Here is an 11537-nt window from a genome sequence, read left to right as displayed (position 1 = left end):
CACTATAGGTAAAAATTATGTGTATTCCGTACGTAGACATAAATTATATGTTTATATAAATGTGTATATGTATAGTGCATTGTGTATGAATGTTTAAATATATGTGTAATATAATAAGAATATAATTAGTATGTCTAATTTGTATTTATTTGTGTTTATATAGTATATATATATATGTTGTTATGTATGTGTGTGTATATATATAAAAATATATGATGAATGTGATATTAATTGATAATAACAGAATTGATAAGAACATAACTGATAAAAGTAAATACGTGAATAAATATATATATGATATGTTGTATGTAATTGTGTGTACGTGTTTAAGTATGAATATATGTGTATGTTTCAATAGAGATTGTGTGTGTGAATATAAATATATATTTTGCGTGAGACATGTAGTAAGGGTACATGTCTGTATTATAATGTGTGTGTATTAATATATGTGTACATACGCTATACGTGTGAAATGTACAACCAATATGTATACATGTAGAATTTGGGTACACTACACTTGCTGTGTGATTTGGTGTAGATATATAACACACTGTACTTGCTGTGTGATCAAGTATAGTGCTTGTTGTGTGATCTGATACAGGATAATTCAGAAAAATAGTTTGAAATATATAGTTCTTATGTGCATGATGATATTGTGTATTTTGTGTGTGTGTTTGTGTTTAATTATACATAGAATAAAGATTTTAGGTAGGAAATAAGTGAATTGGAAATGAGAGATATTTAGAAAGAGTGTAGAATGTAAGGACCCTGAATACCTACTCGTTTATTCTAAATCGAGAAAAGGAGGGTACGTGTGTGGCTGAGGTTCAATGGGTATGGTGAACCTGCACATGGAGAGAGTCTGAAACCCAATCTAGATATGGATAGGTATTTGTGAGTGTGGGTCACCTAGTAAATGTACCTGCTATGACCATTGTGAAATTTATGTGTGTACTATCCATGCAATGAGGGGATCCATTTTGTCTCTCCTCGATGACGATATAAGCGACATCATGCGATGAAACCTTAGAAATGATATTCTGAGTGTAAGTGTGATTTGAAAGGAGAACAAGAATTAGGTTATAAGAGTAAGGATTAGAATATGTTTGTGTGATGATTTGTTTTGTTGTGTATTTTGATTGTGATGCTTATTTGATATTTTCTTTGATGATAAAAATTATTATATTTTATTTATTGCGTAAATATATGTATGTAAGTCTTTATTATAGAATCTTTTTTCTTACTAAGCTCGTGAATATCACCCAAATTTACCCTGATCTAGATCAAAGGAGATGAGGAACAAGTTCAAGATCAATAAAAGATGATGATGAAGAACTTTATTAGCTTTTATTTTAATATTATAAATTAATTTAGATGCCTCAATTATTTATAAATGAATAATTATTTTGTCACAAAGGATGTGTATTAAAGTGTGATTCTGCTGCATATTTAATATTTATTTGTTCCACTAGTTGGATATGTTGTGCTAATGTCCATACCCACCGACATTGGAGTTTGGGATGTTACAGGTGGTATCAGAGCATATGTTCTTTGGAACCATCCCTTGTAACATGAGGCATAGAAACCTTAAGAGGTCTAAGACCTACAAAACTTAGGAGTTAAAAGATGCTTTGGACATTCTCTGAAACATTTTTCAACATGGAAAGTACGATGACAGAATTTTACAAATCTAACAATAAGAACCATATAAGTTACTTTATGGCAAACTTAGGACTCAACGAATTAGGAGTTTATCCTAAAGCTAACAGACGATGATACTTAACTAACCACCATCGTCGAACTTCACAGGTGTTAAGGAAAATTATCAGAGCCTTAACCTTTTATGGACCTATTGACCCTGTAGAGTCAAATGACAGTAGCCAAGCTCTTAGGATAAGGTATTTAATTTCCTTTAAGATAAGAAAGTAGTTCTTAAGGGGGAAGAAATCTCTCAATTGAGAGAAAATTTTCCAAGAGCGAGAAATACTTTCCCATTGGGAGCCAATGTTCCAATTGGGAGACAAATTCCTATCTAAGTGGAAGCCCAGGGAATCTCACCCATGCTACCACAAAAGGTCATCGTATCATTGTTGATGGAGAAAGTCGATGTCCATGGTTGCACTGTTAGGTAGTGTTCGTAGATAACTCATGAACCCTTGGTGAGTGTATGCATGAAATCATTGGGGTCAGTGAATTTTGCTTAGTCATTGTTCATATCAATGAGTTGGAAGGTTTTTGTTGGTCTCTAAAGGTTCTGGAGGCGGCCAAGTAAGAAGCAGTAGCTAATGGCTCTGTTCAAGAATCATATAATCACATGGTTCTTCATGGATTGAGAAATATAGTTATGAACTCTGCCAGTGAATGAAATTGTAGGGAGACCATTTTTCAAATTGATAATCACGTCCTCATCCTTAATCTCAAGATCTTTTATTTTCTTCTCGCAATGCCTAGTATTTATAAGTTTATTTCAAAATGAGACTCTTTCACAACTCCAGGTACCATTGCCCTTTGTTCCATCTCTTTTTGATTCCACACAATCCTCTTTTTCAGTAACAACAATCTCCATTGTCTTTTACCTCATCCATTTCTTCATCACCTGCAAATTATGACTCTTCAACACCATTCGTTCCTAAACCAGAGGCTTTCTTCCTTATCCTTACCTTTTTTAGTTGATCGTGTTAACAGTAACTTAGTTATTTGCTGAAGATATTTTATTTTTACAGATTTTTATGGTTAATGATTTGATTGTTCGTAAGTTTTAGCATTTCAGTTTATGTTAGTAGGTTGCTTCATATTTTATAAGAATTATGAGTTAGTTGTTTACTGATTGTAATATCTATTTATAAGCTAATTTGCTATCACTTTAGATAAACTTTTAAGTTTAGTTTATGTCTTCTTGTTCTATCAATTCTATTTCTGCAATCTATTAAGTTTGAGTCAATAGTGGTATTAGAGCCACAAGTTTCTAGTTCGTACAAGAAAAATAGTAGGTTTTCTTTTATTGAAATTATTATTGTCAATTACATATGACAGTTTTGTATAAAATACAATTCCTCGCTTCGATAGTCACTATGATTATTGGAGCATGTTGATAGAAACTTTTCTCATATCTAAAGAGTACTAGCAAGTCGTTTCGCAAGGGGTTCCAAAACTAGCAATTGGAATAGCTATGTCTGATATGCAGAAAGTAGAAATTGAGGGATTGAAGTTGAAGGACCTCAAGACAAAGAATTACTTATTCTAAGCTATTAATCCTTCGATCTTGGAGACCATCTTATGCAAAGATACCTCTAAGCAAATCTGGGATTAAATTAAAAAAAAAATTCTAGTGGGGAGGTTTTTCGAATGAGAGCAACATTCCCTAAATAAAAAAATTCTTTACGTAGAAAGAAAATCCTTCAAGTGGGAAAATTTTCAATATGAAAAAATTCTTAAAATGAGAGAACCCCCAAATAGATATATTTCAGCTAACAAATTCTAAGCTTGATAGGAGCCAAATGACGATTTAATTTTTCTAAGAATTCTCATTGCATCCCTCTATGAAAATAAATACCCTCACTATTCTAAACTTTTTTTCTAACTTTGCAGTGGTTCTGAATCCTAAGAAAATAAATAACTGGATCCTTAGAAAATAAACTGTCATTTTAGGAATTAAAATTAAACAACATCTAATTAGAATTCTCATCTCTAAGAGTTCTAGTACTCGTAGGAAAATTCCATAAGTGAGGGGTATGGTTGTAGGAGCTGTCCTCATATCCAATTATTTGGAAAATTTTCAATATGTTTCTCATCAAAGTAGCGCAACGAAAGCGTGATAAACCGCAATCACCACACTTGGGTAATTTTTCTATTTAAACCAAAAAAGTAGATGGATGATGTGAGTAAATGGTGACTCATATGTTAAGACCGTACTTAAGAGTAGTCATATAATTCTTGGGAACATAGAGTTACTTGAGAGAATTGGAACTAAATATAATTTCTTACAGCAAAATTAATGATTAAATATGCTACTAAAAGAATTCATAATCACCTTCAAGGATAATAATTGATTCCTTAACTTTCTAAGCCCATTTCAACCAATCACACCTTAATTGTTAGAAGTTAGAAAAGCAATAAGTTAGATTAGACACTTAAAACTTAAAGATTGATATGGCTTTAGAGAAAGTAATACTTCACTAATTATACTAACTGCTCTTAAGAAAATCTGATTAAGGCACCATCCTGTTTAAACTCGTAAATGAAAATTTAGGGACCAAAACTTCAAGAGGAGAGGAGATTTCGACACGAGAGAAATTTTCCTAAGTGACATAAATTTCCCAACAAAAATAGGCATCTTCTTAGTGAGAGAAAAATCTCTCATAACAACAATTTCCAAAGTAAGGAGGTGGCTAATTTCAATTCCTTAACATGCAATTTGGAGGACCAAATTATTTTAAGGAGGGGAGATTGTTATATCTAAGTGGCAAAAAATATATATATATGTATATATATATGTAATTAAATAACAAAAAAAAGAAAAAAAAAGAGATGAGAGATCGAGAAGGGAGATATGCAACTATGAGAGGAGAGAGGGTCGAGTGGCATCGACGACTAAGAGAGAAAGGTCTCGCCACGTTGTGTGATGCAGCAGCCGAAAGATAAAAGAAATGAGGCACAACAGCCATGGCGCATGTAGCAGTGGAGAGAGGAAGCAGCCGCAAGGAAGAAGAAGAAAGAAAAGAAAAAAAAGGCAGAAAAAAAGAAGGAGAAGAAGAGAGAGAAGAATCATGTCGGGTAAAGAGAGAGAGAGATAGAAAGAGAAAAAAGGAAAAGAAAGAAGAAGAAGAAATGAAAAAAATGGGAGAGAAGATGAAGAAGAAGAAGAAAAAAAAAAGAAGAGGAGAGGGAAAGGCCACGGGGAAGAGGAAGGAAGAAGAAAAGAAAAAAAAAGAAAAAAAAAGAACGAAAAAAAAGGGAAAAAGGAAGAAAAAAAGAGAAAGAAAAGAAAAGGAAAAAAAATAAAAGAAAGAAAAAAGAAAAAAAATAAAAGGAAAAATGATAAAAGAAAAGAAAAAAAAGGGAGAAAAAACAAGGAAAAAAAGAAGAAAAAAAATTAATTAAGGAAGAAAAATGGAGGGGTGGCGACCAAATATGATGTTGGTGCGTTGTATGTGACAACGCATGCTGATTCGATCATCAACACCTAACATTTTCAGTGACACACGTATGATGACGCGTGGTGGTGCTAGCGACCAGGACCGCGTATCCAAAGATAAAATTCATTCATAATTTCGCATAATATAGTTTTCAAAATTATTCATAATTTAATTTATGTGTTTTCTATTATAAACGATGAAAACTACCCAAACAGTATTCGGATTTCCGAGAGGATCATAGATCGAGATAGAAAGGATTCTCAAAACTTTTCTGATCACACTATAGATAAGAATTATGTGTATTCTATATAGAGACATAAATTATATGCTTATATAGATGTGTATATCTGTAGTGCATTGTGTGTAAATGTTTAAATATATGTGTAATATAATAAGAATATAATTAGTATATTTAATTTGTATTTATTTGTATTTATATAGTGTATATATATATGTTGTTACGCATGTGTGTGTGTATATATAAAAATATACGATGAATGTGATATGAATTGATAAGAATAGAACTGATAAAAACAAATACGCGAATATATATATATATATATAAATATAAATATGATATGTTATGTGTGATTATGTCTACGTATTTAAGTATGAATATATGCGTATATTTCGGTAGAGATTGTGTGTGTGTAAATATAAATATATATTTTGCATGAGACATGTAGTAAGCGTACATGTCTGTATTATAATGTGTATGTGTGTATTAATACGTGTGTACACATGCTATATATGTGAAATGTATAACTAGTGTGTGTACATGTAGAATTTGTGTACATTAAACTTGTTGTGTGATTTGGTGCAGATATATGATACACTATACTTACTGTGTGATCTAGTATAGTTGCGTGAGAAATCTGAGTATCCTATGCTTGCTGTGTGATCTGGTACCGGATGATTCAGAAAGTAGTTTGAAATGTATAATTCTAATGTGAGTGATGATATTGTGTATTTTGTGTAACGGCCCCGGAAATTTAGAATGAAATATGTGTATTAAAAATGTCAAATGCGGAAGTGTAATAAAAATTTTGATTAACATCCCTTACATTAAAACCAAAAACGTGCTCAAAGTATAAAAGAACAAACTAACTAAAAGAGAAACTCGAAAATAAAAACTATAAATATAACTACGGAGTCTTTAGGCGTCCCCTTCACCGTCTTCCTGTGGAATGGGCTCGGGAACAATGTCTTCCTGATCTGAAATGGTTAAATAAGGAATGAGCTACACCAGCCCAGTAAAGACATCACACTATCTCACCGCCACGGAGGTAAAGGTGGGTAGAAAACACAAAAGACCAATGGAGCATAATTTATAATAAACTCGTTTATTAACATAAAAATCTTTACTGTCCACTTACCTCGGTGAGATTCATAAAACAACATATGAAAGCAATAACATTATCATCAAATGAAATCATATGAACTTTATAACATAACATATATCACACCTTTACATTTCAATCATCAGAAAATAGATTTCCTATTTTACCAGCCTACTAGTATCCATAGGGATCCATAGGGGTCCCGCTACCCATGAACCCTTAACATTTATAACCTGATTCCAGGGCCGTCCCCATACCCCGTCCGGTATGGGGGCCAAAATCATAAACCTCAATACCCCGTCCGGTATGAGGGTGAAACGGGCCGTCCCCATACCCCGTTCGGTATGGGTGCCAAAACACATAAGGTCTCCATACCCCGTCCGGCATGAGAGACCACGTTCCCGGTAAGGTTCCCTACGGACCCGGTCCGTCCACCATTTCCCAGGATACCTACTCAAGCTGTCCACATTATCCGTTTGCCAATTCACGTAACTTTTTATCCCTTTTTCTTTAGTCACCATCATCAAGTCACACACGAACATGCAAACCAGTAGTTCATGCCAACAAGACAACAGACAACATCGGGTTCTTAATCATTCAGTCCATAATCAATGAAACAGTGATACATGCACACGAAACTATGAAATGAAAACATTAGACATCATACTGCATTTAAAACTGTAAAATAGAACAAACAACAACTGACCGACAAATACACCAGACTCGGGCTCCATTAGCAACCTTAAACAATTTCACACATCTATTGATTCATGAAATACCGTTTTATCATTTATTGAACTTTAATACCGTGATAGAAAATAGGGTGAGGAATCCTTACTTGTTTCGGGGTCTGAATACGGCTCTACAGTGCGCCTACAGGCTGTCCCTAATTTTCCCTGAATTTTTTTCGGGGAGCTGAAACGCACTACTAGTACCTGCACGTGTCCCAAAAAATCCCAAATTAGACCTAGGGCCCCTTTCGGTCAATATCGCAATTCCGGCACGGCGGCTTCACCGTGCTCCGGCGACGGCGCCGCCGCTTGCGGTGGTGATTCACCTTGGGTTGGCCGTTTTCGGCCGTTTCCGGCCGAATTCGGCCACACTTGCATCGGTCCCTGCGATAAAACAACCCTAGGGCCCTCGTGGGCCAAAAAATCGCGAAAAACCGAAGCTTACCGGCGGCGGTGCTCTCGGGTGTGGTGGCTCTCCGGCGTGAATCGTGCTTTGGTGATTTGGCTCCGATCAACCTGTAGAGAAAAGAACGGTGATCACAGTGGTATAAATTTTGCATTGAACGGAGGCCGAGAAGGGCCTCATCGGAGGCAAAAATCGAGGAGAGACTCGACGGCGCCGCTGGGTTTCGACTGAGTTTTCCAGCCGTTTGGCCGGTGGTTTGGCTCCGGTTTGGCCATAAGCGGACTCAGTGTCGAAAAACGAGCAAGGGGGAGAAAAATTACCTCGATCGGCGGTCGAAAATTTCCCCGGTGCAGCGGCGGGTGGCGGCGGCCGGCTCCTCCGGCGACTGGTTCTTCTTCTCCGGCGAGCACTAGCGGCTAGGGTTTCTTTGGTTAGGTGTGGGTGGGGGTATTTATACCATTCGCCTTTTAATCTTGACCGTCCATCAAGATTGAATCTGGGCCATTCGATTGCGATTTAATTGGGATTAAATCTGGACCGTTCATCGCGATGCAATCTGAGCCGTCCGTGCGCGTGAATTTGGACCGTCCGTGCACGTAAATCTGGGCCGTCCGTGCGCACGTTTGATCTGGGCCGTCCGTGCGCGCGGGAACGGATCTGGGCCGTCAGATCGCACGCACGCGGATCGCCCCTTTGGCCCGTCCCCTGGGCAGCGTGTCCTTGCCACGCAGCACGTCCTGGTTGGTGGGGCTGCTGACCGGGACGCTGACGTGGCTGCTGACGTGGCACAACTTTTTTAAATTACGTTTTGACCACCGGTTTTCAATTTTCTTTTCAAAAATACCCACAGAATCCAAATTTTCACCCCTTTTTCCCAAAATCAATTTCAATTAAATCCAAATAATATTTTTACCCAATTTTATCATTATTATTATCTTTATTTTCATTAAATTAAATTAAATTAAAAAAATCAATTAAAATTTCAATAATTACAAAATAAACTAAATAAAATAAATTAAAAATTAATAATAATAATAATAATAATAATAATAATAATAATAATAATAATAATAATAATAATGGGTGTTACATTTTGTGTGTGCTTGTGTGTGTTTAATTATACATAAAGATTAAGATCTTAGGTAGAAAATAAGTAAATTAGAAATGAGAGAGATTTGGAAAGAGTGTAGAGTGTAAGGACCCTGAATACTTACTCGTTTAGTCTAAATCGAGGAGGGAAGATTGTGTGTGTGGCTGAAGTTTAGGAGGTATGGTAAATCTACACATGGATAGAGTCTGAAACCTAATTTAGACGTGGATAGATATTTGTGAGTGTAGATCACCTAACAAGCGTACCTACTATGGCTATTGTGAAATTTATGTGTGTATACTATCCATGCGATGGAGGATCTATTTCGCCTCTACTCGATGACGATATAAACGACACCGCGCGATGAAATCTTAGATATGATATTTTAAGTGTATTATGATAGTTCGAGTGTAAGTGTGATTTGAAAGGATAACAAGAATTATGTTATAAGAGTGATGATTAGAATGTGTTTTGTGTGATGATTTATTTTATTGTGTATTTTAATTGTGATGCTTGTTTGACATTTTATTTGATGATAGATATTATTATATTTTATATATTACGTGAATGTATGTACGTAAGTTTTGGTTATAGAATCTTTTTTCTTACTACGCTCGTGAAACTCACCCCAATTCACCCATATCCAGGTCAAAGGAGATGATGAACAAATTCAAGATCAATAGAAGATGATAAAGAAAAATCTTATTAGTTTTTATTTTAATATTGTAAATTAATTTAGATGTCTCAATTATTTGTAAATAAATAATTATTCTGTTACAAATGATGTGTATTAAAATATAGTTCCGCTACATATTTAATATTTATCTGTTATATTAAGTTGAAAATAGTGTTAACATCCGTATCTACCGACATTGGAGTTCGGGATGTTATACTAATACTGTGATGTATTAAAAATAATATGTCGCCTTTTCTATTCGATGATAATTTATTATTTGACCACTATAATAATAAATTTTAACTTATCATCCAATCATTATGTTTTATTATTAAACCATAAGATTATGTAAAATTACATGGGTGAAGTGGGAGAATGTTTGCCAATATTTTATAACCCATAGAGATAAATTAAGTCCTCCTACCTTCGTGGTGTCTATCTTTTCTCTCCATTTACTGTTTTGTATGTCATATCCTTACTTTTCGAGTTCAAATTTAAAATTCTATATTTTGATTAATTCTAAGAGTCTTTTTTTTTTCTTCAAAATTTTTCTATTTTGAAAATTTTAATTTTTGAGTCATGATCATAGAAAAATTAAAATTGATTATTTTTGTTAATTTTTACAGTATTATCTCAGTTTCACTTAAAATTATCTACGAATTTAACCTTTCATAATTTTATAATATATTGATTATCATATTTTCGAAATAAGAGTAATTTTTAATTTTTAATGAATTTTCAAGTGCGTTGGAATAAATAGCTAAAAACAAAACAAAATTCTACAAAGGCTTCCCAAACAGAGACAAACGAAGAAAGAAGAATACATATATATATATATATATATATGTATATGTATATTCAATGTAAATGACTTAAAAATTCGACAACCATATCAGTAGGTGAACCAATCCCCACTTGTAACCATGAAGATGAACTACCACTACTCACGTCCTTTGCTTCACTTAGCATCCCTAACTTCACCCTACTTTCTGCTTCACCATCAATGTAGTTGTTAAGATCACTGTAATTATTACCATCAATGTTGTTATCATTCTCCATTTTCCTCTCACCAACTCCTATCCCAGACTGTAAGAACAGTTGTGTTGATACTCCAAAATGTGAAGGAATATTATTTACTAACTGCTCTGCTACTTCCCTTCTGAGTGAAACAGGATTTTGATCAGCTAGAGCAGGAAAATTGAGATCCAGCGGCTCAGAGTTTGCAACCAAGTTGGCTGCTCTCTGCTGCATCTTATCCACCTCATCATGTCGATCAAATGGATACAACTTAGACAATGTAGGAATTTCCAGTGAATTCGACATGATCCAGTGACATCTTTTATGACCACCCAAAGCCTGTCCTGATGAAAAAACACGATTACAAATTGAGCACCGATGAACTTTTGACTTCTTTTTATTCAATGTAGATGATGTAATAGTAATAGTAGCAGTAGTAATATTACTACTCGTCCCCTGATCAAAACTCCGCATCACATCATGACGTTCCTGATCAGCTAACCTATCAACTTGATGAACCCTAGCAGCGAAACACCCTTTGACCTTCTTGTGACTCGCCCTATGTCCGCCCAGAGCTTGATGGGAACTAAACGTTTTCTTGCAAGCTTTGCACTCAAACATTCCTTTGCTGATCCAATCACTAAACTTCTTCTTCTTCTCTAAAATGGGTGCTGAGCTGTTAAGAGAAGACTTGAACTTTACTCTTCTGATCTCCTGTTCTTCTTTACTAGTTGCAGATTCGCTAGACTGATCATCAGCAGTTGAGTTAGATAGCATCATTAGACAATTAGCCATATCTTCTTCTTCTGCGGATTGACAACTACACGAGTTTAAATTATCCATTACTTGAGCTATGAATCATGTATATACATATATGTATGATATGTGTTTTTATAGGAGGGGAGAGTAATGTTTGGTTGGTCTTGTTTCGAGGAGAAGGACGAGAGTATGTATGAGAAAAAACAGGAGTGACAAGCGCTGGGAGGGAGACCTTTTCTAAGGCTGTGATTTTCGCTGGTGGTCAAATAAACCAACGGAGGTCCGTACAAGGAGTGTGATGATCAGTAGAGTGAGTGTGTGAGTGTTTTACACACAAGAAAGAGAGTGGTTCTAACTGCCACACCTATTGATATCCCTTTAAT

The 11537-nt window shown here is 35.0% G+C and overlaps 1 protein-coding gene across 1 annotated transcript; it reads right to left on the bottom strand.

The window, feature by feature from the left end:
• Positions 1–10236: 10236 nt before the first annotated feature.
• Positions 10237–11238, bottom strand: LOC110806513 (zinc finger protein ZAT5-like). The gene has a single exon (XM_088220533.1). The coding sequence runs from the start codon at positions 11236–11238 to the stop codon at positions 10237–10239; it is 1002 nt and encodes a 333-aa protein (XP_088076659.1).
• Between the last annotated feature and the right edge of the window lie 299 nt (positions 11239–11537).

This window comes from Carica papaya, chromosome 5, assembly GCF_054855325.1.
Source record: "Carica papaya isolate Zhongbai chromosome 5, ASM5485532v1, whole genome shotgun sequence".
Lineage (NCBI taxonomy): Eukaryota > Viridiplantae > Streptophyta > Magnoliopsida > Brassicales > Caricaceae > Carica > Carica papaya.
Note: the sequence above shows the minus strand (reverse complement) of the source record. Positions and strands in the feature narration are given on the sequence as shown.

Excerpts from the sequence above, each read along its gene's own strand:
- LOC110806513 (XM_088220533.1), bottom strand. The coding sequence starts at position 11,238 with ATGGATAATTTAAACTCGTGTAGTTGTCAATCCGCAGAAGAAGAAGAT.